The sequence below is a fragment of the Odocoileus virginianus genome, unplaced genomic scaffold (genome assembly GCF_023699985.2).
Source record: "Odocoileus virginianus isolate 20LAN1187 ecotype Illinois unplaced genomic scaffold, Ovbor_1.2 Unplaced_Contig_11, whole genome shotgun sequence".
In the NCBI taxonomy this organism is placed as follows: Eukaryota; Metazoa; Chordata; class Mammalia; order Artiodactyla; family Cervidae; genus Odocoileus; species Odocoileus virginianus.
The window spans coordinates 1851033-1866920 of record NW_027224328.1 but is presented as its reverse complement, the minus strand read 5'-3'; the positions used below and the strand labels follow the sequence as shown (position 1 = coordinate 1866920).

The 15888-nt window shown below is 38.2% G+C and overlaps 1 protein-coding gene across 1 annotated transcript; it reads left to right on the top strand.

Moving 5' to 3' along the window:
- The first annotated feature begins 1824 nt into the window (after positions 1 to 1824).
- CLEC12A (C-type lectin domain family 12 member A) lies at positions 1825 to 13884 on the top strand. Its single transcript, XM_020889261.2, has 6 exons — positions 1825 to 2056; positions 6357 to 6455; positions 7336 to 7524; positions 8934 to 9085; positions 11098 to 11201; positions 13603 to 13884. The coding sequence occupies exons 1-6, from the start codon at positions 1849 to 1851 to the stop codon at positions 13775 to 13777; spliced, it is 927 nt and encodes a 308-aa protein (XP_020744920.2). The 5' UTR covers positions 1825 to 1848; the 3' UTR covers positions 13778 to 13884.
- Positions 13885 to 15888: the final 2004 nt, after the last annotated feature.

Below are 15888 nucleotides of genomic sequence, written 5' to 3'. Positions count from 1 at the left end.
ATACTAGTTCCAGGAGACCAGTAATATCATTGTGACCCACCAGACAGAGTAAGAGCTTAGAGAGCTTAGGTGATCAGTGGAGTTTTAGTTTAGGTCCATCTCACTGTGGGCCCAGTGTGTCACCAAACCCAGTCTGTGGTTATTTTCCATTTCCAGAATGCACAATTGGAACAGATCAGCTGGCAGAATTCCCCCTTACCAGGCACTTGGTCCCATCCAAAACATCCATAAGACCCATACTGAGAGGTCTTTGATGCTTGGTCATACTGAAAAGTCTTTGATACTGAAAGGTCTTTGATACTTGGTCATATTTAGTCTTGTCTAAAACCATTTGGCATGAACCAAATATGTTCATGGGTTTCTTGGGTAGCTCAGCTGGTAAAGAATCCAGTTGCAATGCAAGAGACCTCGGTTCCATTCCTGGGTCAAGTTCCTCTGGAGAAGGGGTAGTCTACCCTCTCCAGTATTCTTGGGCTTCTCTGGAAAAGGATGCACCCACAATGCGGGAGACCTGGGTTTGATCCCTGGGTTAGGAAGATCCCCTGGAGGAGGGCATGGAAACCCACTCCAGTGTTCTTGTCCAGAGAATCCCCAAGGACAGAGGAGCCTGGTAGGCTACACATGGGATCACAAAGAGTTGGACATGGTTAAGCCCTGCACAGCACATATATGGTCACGGACATTGTGGATAGGAGGAAAATGTCAAGAAACTTGGCATAGACCAAATGTCTCATGGACCTTTTGGCAAGGATCCAATGTCTGCTAATCTCCTGACCTGCAAAGTTGTTTCTGGGACTTGTGGTATACTGACCATAGCCATCAATATGCATACTCCCTGGTATGGTTTTATTCTAGAACCCTTAGTATATTTTTTGTTACTAGAGAAACTAGGTGTTCCTCGGCCCTTTTAGGCTATCCTGTACCTGTGTATCAGGGTGCAGAGGTGGGGCTTTCCTTTCCAAAAAAAAAAAAAATTATTTACCTATTTGTATGGGCTCTCAGTCCCCTCACATGGGGTCTTCATTGCATCATGTGGGATCTTTCCTGGCAGTGCACGGACTCTCTAGTTATGGCATGTGGGGTTCTCTCGAGTTGTGGCGCATGGCTCCAGAGCATGCAGGTTCAGTAGCTGTGGTACGTGGGCTTAAGTTCTCTGCAGCATGTGGAATGGGTGGCTCAATGGCAAAGAATCCACCTGCAATACAGGAGGTGCAGGTTAGAGCCCCTGGAGGAGGAAATGGCAACCCACTTCAGTACTCTTGCCTGGGAAATCCCATGGACAGAGGAGCCTGGCAGGCTACAGCTCATGGGGTTGCAAAAGAGTCAGACATGACTTTGGCGACTAAACGAAAGTGGAATTTTAGTTTTCCGACCAGGGATTGAACCTATGTCCCCTGTGTTGGAAGGTGGATTCTTAACCGCTGGACCCCCAGGGAAGCCCTGCGCTGGGGCTTTTGCTCTCCCTCTCTCTGTGCATGTGTGATCTCCCAGCTAAGCAAATCTCTCTATCAAGACCTTTGCCAAAACACATTCAGAATATCTATGCCAAGTCACTGCTGTATGCTGGTGAGACTTTGAGGGCCATGTCCTTTCTGTTATTTTTTCCCTTGAGAGTTTTTCTCCAAGAAACTCCATGTTATATTTGCACCATGTTGATTTGTGCTCCTTTGCACTATGCTAATAATACCCAAACAAATTTTAAAAACTACTTTCTGTGGCCCGTAGATTCAGAGAAATGAGAAAGGGAAGAGATAAGAGGAAGAAAAATGCTCTCTGTTCTTCTCTGAGTTCATTTCCGGAGCTGTGAGTGGCTGGTACTGTGGATTTAAAAAACAGAAGTTTAAAGATATGTTTAAACTTTGGCTTATGAACAGACATTTGAAAGCACAGCTGTTTATCATCCAACTCTTATTAATTTGCTCTCTCTTTTTTTTCAGTTTGCTGGGCTTTCTTTGCATAACATCAATGTCTGAAGAAGTTACTTATGCAGATCTAAAATTCCAGGACTCCAGTCAGACAGAAAATATTCAGAAGTTTGACAAATCTGAGAAAGAAGGTAAGATTTTGAGCTGTAGATGTATTGTAAGGTGGTCAGGGTGTATGAAGTGGCAGAAGTGTTAAGAGTAGGTTCCCCTGGGATGTTAGTGAATTGGCAATGATCTCTCTATTTGAATTTTTAATTAAGCATCTTAATTTTACCCAAACTACCAAAAATGTCCATACAAAATGATTGTAAAATTTTTTTAAGGCAATGATCAATGTACTGGACACTTAATTTTATAGGTTTTTTTTTATATCACAATCAAGATAATTATGATAGGATAATATTTTCATATGACTGGATTGTGAAACATTTTTCCCCCATGAAAGGTAGCCATGGAACAATGAACATGTGCTGTCTAAGAAAGTCAAGGCTTTGTACCTTCTTTTTTCTAAATAAATGCTAGTATGTATGTGTATGTGTCTGGTGCACAAGATACCAGAGAGACAAAGAGACAAAGAGACAGACAGGAATTTTAGAGAATTTCATTTGAATTTTTTTTACCAAACTGAGCCTATATTAAACTCTAAAAATTTTTCTACTTTGTTTTGGAGATCTTTTCCCAATTTACTAAAATATAGAAGAGGTTAAATTAAATGAAAGAATATATCAAGTATTAAAGGAAGAAGAGAGATAAAGAAATATTAGAAGAGACACATTCAAATCCATCCTGTGCCAGGAAGTTTGATATTTTTTAATCCTAATTTATTTCTGAGATAAATGGACTACTTGTGTTTACTTTCTACACTGTAATCTCCATCTTATTCATAAATCCTCTATTTCTCCAATTGTATGTAGCTTGTACCTCCTGGCTTTTAGTCTTTTGGATGAAATCTGTCCCAGAACATGCAAACTTAAAATCAGTGTGCATAAATTAAACAGTAGATATGGATAACTCAAAAAGTTAGTAGAAGCAGTGAAATCAGAAGGAACTAATAGAAAAATTCTCATGTAGTCTTTAACTGTTCTCCCTCTCACCAAAACGTAGCATTCTTTGAAGTTCTAATTTTATTCTTGGGTCCATTTATCATCAGCATTGTAAATCCTGAGAAGGGATAACAGTTTAATTCTGCGGCCTTTGCCTCTAATACAAACTGGTTTTTTTTTTTTTAAGGACTGGAAGTTAAAGATTTTACAATACTTTCTGCCAACTTCCTTGTTGATATTTCTCCTTTTATATGGTTTGAGAGGAACAGAACATATCATGAACTTAATATACCATAATTGCTCTTAACATATCCCATCACATTATATCTCATTTTCTGTCGTACTAACTGTCCTTATTTTAAATTTCCAGAAATTCTTTGACTCTAAAAACATCTTAAATCCATGTCTTGTTGGCTTTCTCAATTTTGTCTAATTTTCTCATTATTCAGCTTAAAGTTTATATTATATAATATAAACTTTGTATTATTTAACATCTAATCCTTGGTCTCATATGCTCCTTCCCTGTGCTTTTTCCTTGAAAAATTCCAATTCTTAAATATTTACCCACTTTGCGCCCCACCTGAGCAGCGAAACATTGCCACATAAAAAATGCACAAGCTCTCAAACCCAGTTTACGCTCATTTGCCAATATATGTATATGTGTGTTCAGTAGCGTCCAACTCTGTAGCCTATGTGCAACTCTATGGGCTGTAGCCCACCAGGCTCCTGTGTCCATGGGATTTTGCCAGGCAAGAAGAGTGGAGTAGGTTGCCATTTCCTTCTCCAGGGAATGTTCCTGACCCAGGAGTTGAACCCATATCTCCTGTGTCTCCTGTATTGCAAGTAGATTCTTCATCACTGAGCTACTGGGGAAGTCCATTTCATTTGACAAGCTTTGCTTCTATTTCATTCTACCCCTTTTCTCTCTACTACCAAAATTTCTATCCTGCTTTATTTGACTCATACTCTCTGCCTCACTTCTAGATGATATTTACAATATCCTGTTTTACTCATCAAAAACCAGATCTTCTCATTTGGTTCTAAATTTCAATGCAGGTATCCTTGTCAAAGACATTTCTTCAACAATTTTCCACTTTCTCTCTTGCTTTAATATTCACTCTCGCTCCTTTAGTTCATTACCCCTTTCTGGTGCAGCGACATACTTCTTGGTGGCTGTGGTGGTTTAGTCACTAAGCTGTCTCCAACTCTTTGTAACCCCTGGACTGTAGCCCACCTGGCTCCTCTGTCCATGGGATTGTCCAGACAAGAATACTGGAGTGGGTTGCCATATCCTACTCCTATTTTAACATAAAATAATCCTCACTTGACCACATAAGTCTCCCCATTTTCCCTTCATTTCTTCATCTCCTTCCACAACTCAACTTGCTGAACCCATTGTCTCTGGTCACAGACTCCTAGTTATCCATCTCTCTCTCTCCTAGGTATCCATCTCTCTCTCTCTCTCTTCTCATCTAACTCGACTAGGTTTCTGCTCTGTGTTTCATGGGGATCATCCTTGTTTCGGTCATGGATGACCTCCTCCCTGACCCATGGTGACAGTCACATCTCTGCTCTAATCTGTCTCCTGACTTCTCCTTTGACCACTTCTAGCATCATTTCTCACCTTGGCCATAATTCTTTAGCCACTTTGAATCTTTTCTGTTTTTATCAAACAGGTAAAACTTTTCTCCAAATTAGAGTCTTTGAATTAGGTGTCCTTGCCATCTGCAATTTCTTTGCACCAATTTTTCATTCCCAGTGGCCATAAGTTCTGAACTACATGCTGTTTATAATATAGCTCAGTTTCAAACCTGTGCATACCATTTAAGAGTTAGAGACCTCTCTCAACTCTCTCATAATTAAAATTTGCCTCCTGTGAAAGCAGGGACTGGTATGTCTTGCTCACGTCTGCTTTATTAGCATCCAGACTAGTGTCCAGTGTACAGAGATATTCAATAACTTTTGATTAACTGAATACATAAATAAATTAGAAAAATTCTGTAAAAATAATAGCACTTGAAGTCATGCTTCTGACCTTAGAAATGATTTTGACTATGTAATTCTTTCATGTGTCAACTATTGTCCAAGGTCTAAAAACATTGTTTCACATTTCATTTTCAATTCTCTATATTTCACAGTATCATAGTATCACCGACTGTGATATGAGGGACATAAGTATAGTATATTAAGTATAGTAAGGTTATGTTATCTCTGAATTATATTTTCAAGAAATATCTGGTATCCATTTATACAAGTAATGCTTATTTAAATAACAGGAATTTAATAACAATTAATTTATAATATAAAGTTTATAATTTCTCGAGTATTTTTTTAAGTACCGAAATGATCTGTCTGAAGCTTCATAGTTCAACAAAAAAGAAACATTCAATCAAAGTTTGCTGCTCAGAGCATGAAAAAATCCTGAGGAAACTATTCAGTCTAACCTAGGAACTGGCTGATGGGAGAACACCCAGAGACATTACAGGGATACTTTCTCGTGTATGTTCCACAGCCAAACTCTGAGTATTTTCTGGGGGAAACATAGACAAAGGAAATTACTTTCTCTGATACCCCACATTTGTCAACTCAAGGAAGGAACACTTAAATTGACCTTGCTATTAGCTGCTTGCTGCTCAGTTTCCCCAATTTTGTACAGACAAGATATATCTTTTTCAGATTAATTTGTCTCCCCACTTCTTTTTCTTTCTCTTTCTCATAGATTTATTATTGATTTTTATTGGAGTGAAATTGCTTCCACTGTGGTGTTAGTTTCAGGTGTGTAGCAAAGTGAACCTGCGATACATATACATATGGTCCTTCTTTTTTGGATTTCCTTTCCCTTTGTTGTTGTTGTTTAGTCACTCAGTCATGATCTGACTCTTTTTGACCCCATGGGCTGTAGCTGCCAGGCTCCTCTGTCCATGGTATTTCCCAGGCAAGAATACTGGAGTGGGCTGCCATTTCCTTCTCCAGGGGATCTTCTTGACCCAGGGATTGAATCCGTGAGTCCTCATGCATCTCCTGCTCGGCAGGCAGAGTTTTTACCACTGAGCCACCTGGGAAGCCCTTTCTTTCCCCTTTCGGTCAGCACTTCCTCACTTGTTTTTCAGCCCCATTTTTGCTTCTGTTTCTTGAATCAGCCTATCAATCCCAAGTTTCTGCTTTGAAAACCAGTTTGCATGCAAAACAATTAACAAAACGTTTTTGACTTCTTCTTGACTTACTTAGTCTTTAAAACGTTATTTTTAAAAGCCTTTGAGTTTCTAGCAAAACACATTCCTTTACCACAGACCTATGAGGAAAGCAATAAAGACAACACACTTGAACACGTGAATCAAATTAAAATGCACACCATTCTAAGTGTCTTTACTGATTTTGCTTCCCACAGAACCGCCTGTTCCTTCCCACGTATGGCGTCAAAGAGACTTGGCTGTGACTCTTCTGTGCCTTCTGCTGCTGATTGGCCTGGGAGTCTTAGGCACCATGTGTACGTATTCCCTATGTTTTTACTGCAGGGAAAACACTTAGAAGTGAGTTTTGCTCCAAAGCCTTGGAATAGGTGATACGTCCACAAAGGGACTTTAAACTAGATAGTTACAACGTGGTACTCAGTCTCTTTTTAAAATTTTTTTTTTCTTTTTTTTTTCCATTTATTTTTATTAGTTGGAGGCTAATTACTTTACATCATTACAGTAGTTTTTGTTATACACTGAAATGAATTAGCCATGTATTTACACGTATTCCCCATCCCAGTCCCCCCTCCCATCTCCCTCTCCACCCGATCCCTCTGGGTCTTCCCAGTGCACCAGGTCCGAGCACTTGTCTCATGTACCCAACCTGGGCTGGTTATAAAAAATCACTTGTATTTATTTAATTTTTTTAATGTAAAATTTTATTTTTAATTGGAGGATCCTTGCTTTACAATGTTATGTTAATTTCTGCTGTACAAGAGCATGAATCAACTATATGTATGCATATATCCCCTCCCTCTTGAACCTCCCTTCCACTGCCTCATCCTCCCCTCTAGGTTAGCAGATAGCATCACTTGGGCTCCCCATGTTATATGTAGCACTTATATGTAAATAACTGTTTACTTTACATATGGTAATGTATATGCTTCAATGCTACTCTCTCAATTCATCCCACCCTTTCCTTCCCCACTGTGTCCACAAGTCTGTTCTCTATGTCTGCGCCTCGCTTCTCGTCCTCTAAATAGTGTCATATGCACTCAGTCTCTTTCCCTTACTTCTGTGAAATAACTGCTTCCCTAGACATTTAATATTCTTAAATCAGCAGAAAGGAGATGATGGTTGCACTGAGGGACTACAATTTTTTTATCATTTCTCTCTTTTTTTTTAAATCTGAAGTTCACATAACTTTGAAGACAGGCATGGAAAAATTGAATAAGCTACAAAATATCAAAGAAGAACTTCAAAGAAATATGTCTCTACAACTCATGCAGAACACAAATAGTTCCCAGAAAATCAGGAACCTTTCTATCAAACTTGAAGAAATAGCCACAAAATTATGTCGTGAGTTATATACAAAACACAGAGGTAATCCTTTATTTCTTTCTGAGTTATTTATTAGACAATAAACTAAATCTTGGGGTCACTTGATCACTTCATCAAAAGTTAGCAGCCTTTCCCAGGAAACTATTATTTGGAAGAAAGAATTAAATGTGGTCGATTTAAGACCCATTGATGTTTCTGTGCCGTTAGAAGAAAAACAGAAAAATAACTATAATCCCCCAAATTATCAAGAGATGGTACTTACTGAAATATAAAACAGTCTGCAATTTCTCTAATCTGACATTTACCACTACTATTTGGGGCACTGAAGTCAATAGAATATAGGGAGGAAAGGATAAATCACCTCTTTAATTTATTTTCCTGTGGGGTTCAGTGGCAAAGAATCCACCTACAATGCAGGAAGCGTGAATTCGATCCCTGGGTAGAGAAGATCCCCGGAAGAGAAAATGGCAACGCACTCCAGCATTCTTGTGGGGAAAATCCCATGGACAGAAGAGCCTAGCAGGCTACAGTCCATGGGGTTGCAAAGAGTCAGACATAGCTGAGCATGCAGAAGCCACATCTGAGCACTATATGATTTTTGGCTGCACTGAGCCTTTTGCTGCTGTGTGCAGTCCTTCTCCGGTTGTGACAAACAGGGGCTATACTCTAGTTCCGGTGCACAGGCTTCTCATTGCAGTGGCTTCTCTTATTGTGGGGCCTGGGCTTCCGTAGTTGGAGTGCATGGTCTTAGCTGCTCCATGGCATATGAAATCTTCCAGGACCAGGAATTGAACCCATGTCTCCGGCATTTGAAGTTGGATTCTTAAACACTGGACCACCAGGGAAATCAGATCACCTCTTTATGATTTTTAAAAAGAAGGGCAATAGAAGGTATATCACCATTTTATAGATTACCTTGTTCCTAAATTTCACTCAATGTTTGATATGAGTTCATAGAAAAAAAATTCAAGCTTAGTCTTACCTTTGGAATTGGGAGGAACTAGTCTTTTAGTATCTCTAACAGTTTCTATAGTTATTATAAGTAAAACATATTGTCATCTTAAGTCTCCCGAATATTCAACAAGTCAAAGAGCTGGAAATGCTCTAGTTGGAAAAGGCAGTTTGTCTTGTGATTGGCCTTTATTGCTACGTAGAAATGCACAAAATGACAAAGGGAAAGAAGGAGATTAATTAATTGCTATTCAGGGCTCCTGAACTAGAAAATAGATTGAAATCCAAGTGTTTAATTTCAAATGTGTTCAAATTATGTTTTGGACACATTGTGGTTGTATGTGGGAGCCTGGAACACAAGATTTATTTTCTCCACTTTTGATGTTAGAAGAAGAAAGACAAGTAAATATGCTTTATTATTATTTTTTTAATGAGAGAACAATGGGAATAAGAATCATGAAGATATCTACACAACCAAATGAAGGGATCTCTTCTTCCAGAGCACAAATGTAAACCTTGTCCAGAGAAGTGGTTGTGGCATGACGACAGCTGCTACCTACTACAGAATATGGCAAGAACGTGGCAGAAGAGTGATGAGATTTGTTCTGACTACAATGCCAGCCTGTTGATGATTAAAAGCAAAAGTGTGGTGGTAAGATCACATGGATCTCTGCCTGTAAGGGAAGAAGTCACTTTCCCCAACATGGAATAGAGGAGGGAGACATGTTGGGGAAGATTTATATTAGTCCAGATATGAATCTGGCTTATTTTAGTTGGGGTATGAGGTGAAAGGAACTTAGTACACTCATATCGGGGTACCAAGCCAAGACAGGCCATATGAAACTTTAGCTTAGCACCTTAGCATCAGTGGATTCTCAGTGGCTGATTGGCAGATGGTAGACGTGGAGCCCTCAGAATCTTTAGGTCTGTGAATATTTCCAAACTAGAACTTTAGAATCAATTCTTGGGACATAGTTCTGAGCATTTATCTGAAAACAGAAGATCTGTAATTATTTCTGGGTCTTACCAGTTCTGTAAAATCACATAGAAGGAAGTTCACTGTTTCTACCCTTTTGCATTTGCATTTTTTTAACTGAGAGAAAAAGGCTACATATATTGGAATAATGATTCTTTCGAACTGTGGTGTTGGAGAAGACTCTCAAGAGTCGCTTGAACTGTAAGGTGATCCAAGTCAATACTAAAGGAAATCAACCCTGAATATTCATTGGAAGGACTGATGCTGAAGTTGAAGCTCCAATACTTTGGCCATCTGATGCGAAGAGCCAACTCATTAGAAAAGACCCTGATACTGGGAAAGATTGAAGGCAGGAGAAGAAGGGAACAACAGAGGATGAGATGGTTGGATGGCATCACCGACTCAATGGACATGAGTTTGAACAAACTCCGGGAGATAGCAAAGGACAGGAAGCCTGGCATGCTGCAGTCCATGGGGTCACAGAGAGTCAGACATGACTGAAAAACTGAACGACAGAATTAAGTTTAGGTGACAAAGGAGAATCCCCTGGCGGTCCAGTAGTTTAAAGACTTGGCTCTTTCACTGCTAAGGGCCCAGGTTTGATCCTTGGTTGGGGAACTAAGATTCCACAAGTTGTGTGGCACATCAGGGCAGAATAGGTAAATAAAAGAGAGACGGCAAAGGCAAGTGCCAAGCAGATATATTGCACTGAGTTCCTGGGTCCCAGGAAAAGTGAATTCTCTGGAAGATTTATTTATTTATTTATTTATTTCTAATATTTAAATTGTACCTCTATATTTTGGAGAATATGAAGAATCCCATGGACAGAGGAGCCTGATGGGAGTCGCACAGAGTTGGACACAACTGAGTGACTAACACACACACACGTATTCTGGGCTTCCCTCGTCACTCAGCAGTAGAGACTCCAGCTGCCAATGCAGGAGATGTGGGTTCGATCCCTGGGTGGAGAAGATCCCCTGGAGTAGGAAATGGCAATCTCACTCCAGTATTCATTCTTGCCTGGAGAACTCCATGGACAGAGTCTGGTGGGCTATAGTCCATGGAGTCACAAAAGTGTTGGGCATGACTTAGCAACTAAACAATAGTAACAACAACTCTCTATAGTTTACTTATTCATTGGCATTTCTGGTTTTTCAGATAGTAATCCCATATCTATTTTAAAACAGAAATATATTTTTTCAAAAGTCTCTGCTTCCTTACTGTCAGAATCCTTGTTCTTCTTTATAGCAGAGGGGAAATCAATCTAGTTTCTGCCTAGTCTTATTATTCTCAAATGATCCATTCATAGTTATTTGCTTAACAAATGACAAGCATATGAGAAAAGAAAAAAAAATATTACTTTGGCTACAAATCTCTTGAACTGAATTTGAATTCTATTCTATAACCATTCTCCTTTGACCTTATTACATTTTTCTCATACTCATGTTTCCCTTAGCTTGGGTTTTTGGCAATGAACCACCTCTTTGCCCCCAGATAGTAACTGAGATATCAATGTTTGAAAGACATTTCTCAGTAAGGGGCACTCTGTCTCAATTTCTTTTAATGGCATAGAAAATAGTAGAAAAGTGTCAAAGATGTCGCCTTGTAATTTGTAAGAAATTACACTGTGAGGTAATTTACAGAAAAGGGAGACAATGATTTTAACAAGCCACCTCTGATTCCTATAGGAATTTATAAAATCTCTGAATTTATATAACCATTGGTTGGGATTATCTCCCAGGAAAGATAACAGAAAACACGGGACCTTGGATACAATTATCCCCCTCGACTGGTAAGTCTTTATTCTTGTTGAATTTTAATAGGTGCTTTCAGTAAAGGTCAATTTTCTCAGGGGCACCGTAGCTTCTAGTGAAATTGCATCCACAAAGAACCCTTTTCCATCAGACTTCTGTGATGTGTTTAATAATGAGAAAGTTATTACAAATGTCTTCCCATTATCTGGACAACTACAAGCCAAATAAGGGAGGATTTCTTTGAATAATGCTTTTATCTAAGAAAACTATAGAAGTCAACACAATTCACTGGGCTTGAATATGTACTTAAAATTGTGCAATGCTAGGAGTATAAAACAAGTGAAAGATTGATTCTTCTTTTTGTTACTTAACCATTGACTGGACGCACAGACAAATTAATTCAGCAGATGAAAAGAATAAAATGTGATAAATGCTTCAGTAAGAATACACAGAACAACAAAAAATAGATTTTATCTTTGAAATTTATGTTATAACTGAAATTTGAAGTGGACATTTTTGAATAAAAAAATTAGAGATTGACTAGAAGAGCGTTTCTGGTAAAGAGAGTAAAATGAACATGGGCATGATATAAAAAATATTTTGTTGCACAGCATAGTGAGAAATTGGTTATAAATATGCCAGTATAAATGGACTCATATGTTGTATTTGTTCTGCTTATAATGGGGTGGGGGCAAGGCGTATATAAAAAGAATGCCAAAATTCATTTGTGTTTTATAATTCCTTAAATTTAGGAAGTAGACAGGATTCAACTAAAGAAAGAAACAACAGCCTCAAACTGCTAGATGTTGTTTAGTCGCTAAGTTGTGTCCGACTCTTTGTGACCCCATGGATTGTAGCCTGCCAGGCTCCTCTGTCCGTGGGATTTCCCAGGCAAGAATACTGGAGTGGGTTGCCATGCCCTCCTCCAGGGGATCTTCCCGACTCAGGGATTGAACCCAGGTCACCTGCATTGCAGGTGGATTCTTTATTGCTGAGTCACCGGGGAAGCAGGCTGGATGCCCTTACAATCTCACAAATTCGTACAGATTTGTTTGTTGAGGACACATGAAGCTGGGGTGAGCTCAAGACATATGTGCTGGGGTGCTGCCACTCTGAACCTAAACCCCGAGATTCCTCCAGATTCACAACGTTAGGCAAGGCAGCAAATAGAATCTTTGGTTGTGTTTTGGTTATTGTTTTGTTGTATCCGGCTTGTTTTTCCCATCAGATAGAAATAGCATGTGTAGGAATATGGGTCATTAAGACACTGCAGCTGTCTTTGTCAGTCTGCAATGACAGTACCGAACAGGGGATGTGCTTAGTCGCTCAGTCCTGTCCAACACTTTGCGATCCCACGGACTGTAGCCCACCAGGCTCCTCCATCCATGGGAATTCTTCAGGCAAGAATACTGGAGTGGGTTGCTATGCCCTCCTCCAAACAGGGGATAGGATCTGTACAAAGGAGAGAAAGATGTATATTCTAAAGGTCTCATTTGGAGTGAAATTCTAGAAGTAAAGGTAGTGTGAGCATAAATGGACAGCATAGGTGAAATCTTGTTTCAAAAATTAGAGTTTCCCTGTGTTTATTTGTAATTATTGCTAATGGGAAAGCAAACTATAATGGGATGGAAAACACAGTAGCTATTTCAAATCACAAGAAATAATATAGAAATAGAAATATATCCTAGTCTATGTATATAATACACTTTTATATATATCATGTACATATAATATATGTAATTCCTTTTTTTAAATCCTTGATGTTACTTTGGAATTTGTTCCTGGAAATGAGCTGGGATTAATATAATCTGTGTTATGATACTTCAAACAGAAAATTAAAGATTTGAGGAACTTATTTATTAATAATCATTAGTTATTGATCCAAGTGGTGATGTACATTTTTTTCCCAAAGATAATATATTCAGTTTACAAGTTTGTCTTTAATCTATAGTCCCTCATCAGTCATCTTATGTTAGGAGCTGGCAATCATTCAGGGCTTCATCATAAAATTTCTGGAAAATGGCTGAGGGAAATGTCACTTGGAGATGATGCTGAGCTTAAGGTATCACAGATGAGGTTAATTTCTGATTTTTGGTGATTATGAAAAATATTTGAGGAGGACAGCCTTAAAATTTATTGCTTGTCCAGTTTTCCTGGAGAATCTAATGGAATTGCATTATTTTACTCATACTAGGTATTGTGGAAGGGAGGTGCTAGGTCTGGAAGAAAAGGACAACAAATACTACTGCTGTGAGAAACTAGAAAAGCCTGAGAGAATATAAGTAACTTGGACACTTGCCATTCTAAATAATAATTAAAATTTATTTTAGACAACACAGACCATGGAAGCAGTGATATGTTGGAAAAGTGATTTTTTTTTCTGGGACTGTGTTTCAAATGTTTGACTTGCCAAGTGTAATTCTTTATTTTCTCTTTCAGGTTTACAAGAAATACAAGTGTCATAAATGATAAGATGTATTGTGGAATCATACAGTATGGATACTTTTCTTATACTAAGTGCACTGATACTAAAAATTTTATTTGTGAGAAGCTTGCCCAAACAGTGAAGATTGATAGTATGCTAATGAGTGCAGTACTGGATGGAAATAAGTAGTTAGTGAAATCAGTTTGTCCCAAGTATTATCCTGCAGTTAAAGGACGCTTTGGGGACCATACATCTTGTTGACCGCACCAATAGAATAAAGATGCAGTAAGACTACATTTCTGCCTCCCTCCTAACAACTTACATTTTCAAACTTTCTTCTTCCTCTTCATTTGCTGAGTGAATGGAGCCTAATGTCATAGTTATACTTTATGTTTCATTCACTCAGTCCAGATACTGCTGAACATAAATACAGTATTTTGGGTGAGAATACAGAAAACTGATGGAGGAAATGGCAACCCACTCCAGTATTCTTGCCTGGAGAATTCCATGGACAGAGGAGCCTGGTGGGCTGCAATCCATGGGGTCACAAAAAGTCAGATATGACTGAGCACACACAGAAAACAGAAGCTAATTTTTCTTGCTTCTCCAGAAATAAGGTAAATATCAACTTTACAGAAAATCAAAGAAAATTAAATCTTGGAATATACGGAGAAGATAATACCATCATAACCAATTAGGACAATACAGGTTGATTTACTTACTTTTGGGGGGAAAAAAAAATAAAAGAGAGTGCCATTTCAATAGATATAGAAAAAATGTTAGATAAAGTTCAACACCAAAATCTCTTAGAAAACTAGAAGCGGAAGATATCTCTAATTTGATAAAGAAAGTTAACATTAAAAAGAGAAAAGAAAGAAAAAAAAAAAACTAACAAAAGCAGCAACAGAAACCCCTAAGCGTAACATATTTCTAGTAAAAGAGTGAAAGTTTTTCTTTTGAACCATGAAAGAATATAAAAATTCTCATTATCAGTTATTTTATTAGCAACCTTTACTGTCTATTAGAGGTCCTGAAAGTGAAATAAAGCAAGAAAGAGATTAAAAGTATAAAAATATGAGGCAGAAATAAGATTGTATTTGTAGATAATTTAATTATTTGCATAAAAGCAATATAATTTGTAAACTATTAATTTATCAAGCTCAGTGATAAATTACATATAGTATATTCTCAATATATGCACATCAATCATATATCTATGTATTGGCAATAAGTAGTGCAAAATAAAATTTACAACAGTAATACCATTAATAATAGCATCCAAAAACATAACAATAAATATAAAGATTAAATTGTGGAAAATCTCTACATGTAAATATTATATGCAGTGTGATCCTAATACCTCACCTAAAATTACATCTCCTTCTAAAGATCTGTAAATCCAGCAACTGGTAATAACAGCATAACAAGGGCCAGGACTCCACAGTCCTGCCTCAAAGGAAACTATAAGCTGTTTGCTGCCAAATTAGCTAATATATACCCATTCCACAAAGGAAAGAGCTTTGACAGGAGTAGATGCATATTTGGATATGGAATTCTTGTCCTGTCCATAGGGTTCATCCAGAACCAATATCCACAAACTGGAATAGGACCTTACATAACATCATGTGTCTGATGCTCTCTAGCATTCAGATAAGGGAGTAGAGGATTGACCATGGGATCTACTAGTTACATAAAAACAGAATCAACACTTAGCTGCAAATCAGACAGAGCAATGGAAGGCTAAAGGTCCTTCGAAAGCACAGTTGGAGATCCATCTCAAGAGTTAATACTACAACATGATGCCATCTTCCAAGTTATAGTGTATTCTTTTTGTGTGTGTGTGGAGGTTTGTTTAATTTAATTTAATTTTTCATTTATTTTTATTAGTTGGAGACTAGATTACTATACCCAGCAAGGATCTCATTCAGATACCAGGTTATAGTGTATTCTTTAAACCAATAACCTTTATATGGTGCTGTGTCCTCAACAGATAGAATACATGGATCTGGAAACCAAAGGGAGAGGCAGGAGTGACCCTTCTTACCATCATTTCCAGTAACCAACTTGGGAGATGCATGCCTTCTGTCAGAGTAACTCTGGAGTTAAGAAAATCTTGTCTGTAAAGAACAAAATCTTCCACAGGGGGGCACAACATCTCTTTAGATGAACTGGGATGAGCTTTTTACTCTGACCAACAGAAGAGGGAGCTGTTTTTACACCATAGGGGGACAGGAAGAAAGACATCCAATTATGCCACTTGAGGACATCTTTATAATCTATCCTCTATTTTGATGGTATAA

Bases quoted from the DNA above. Each gene is read 5' to 3' on its own strand.
- CLEC12A (XM_020889261.2), top strand. From the start codon at position 1,849: ATGTTTAAACTTTGGCTTATGAACAGACATTTGAAAGCACAGCTGTTT. The intron at 2,057-6,356 runs GTAAGATTTTGA...TGCTTCCCACAG, and splicing joins TGACAAATCTGAGAAAGAAG to AACCGCCTGTTCCTTCCCAC. The intron at 6,456-7,335 runs GTACGTATTCCC...TTAAATCTGAAG, and splicing joins GGGAGTCTTAGGCACCATGT to TTCACATAACTTTGAAGACA.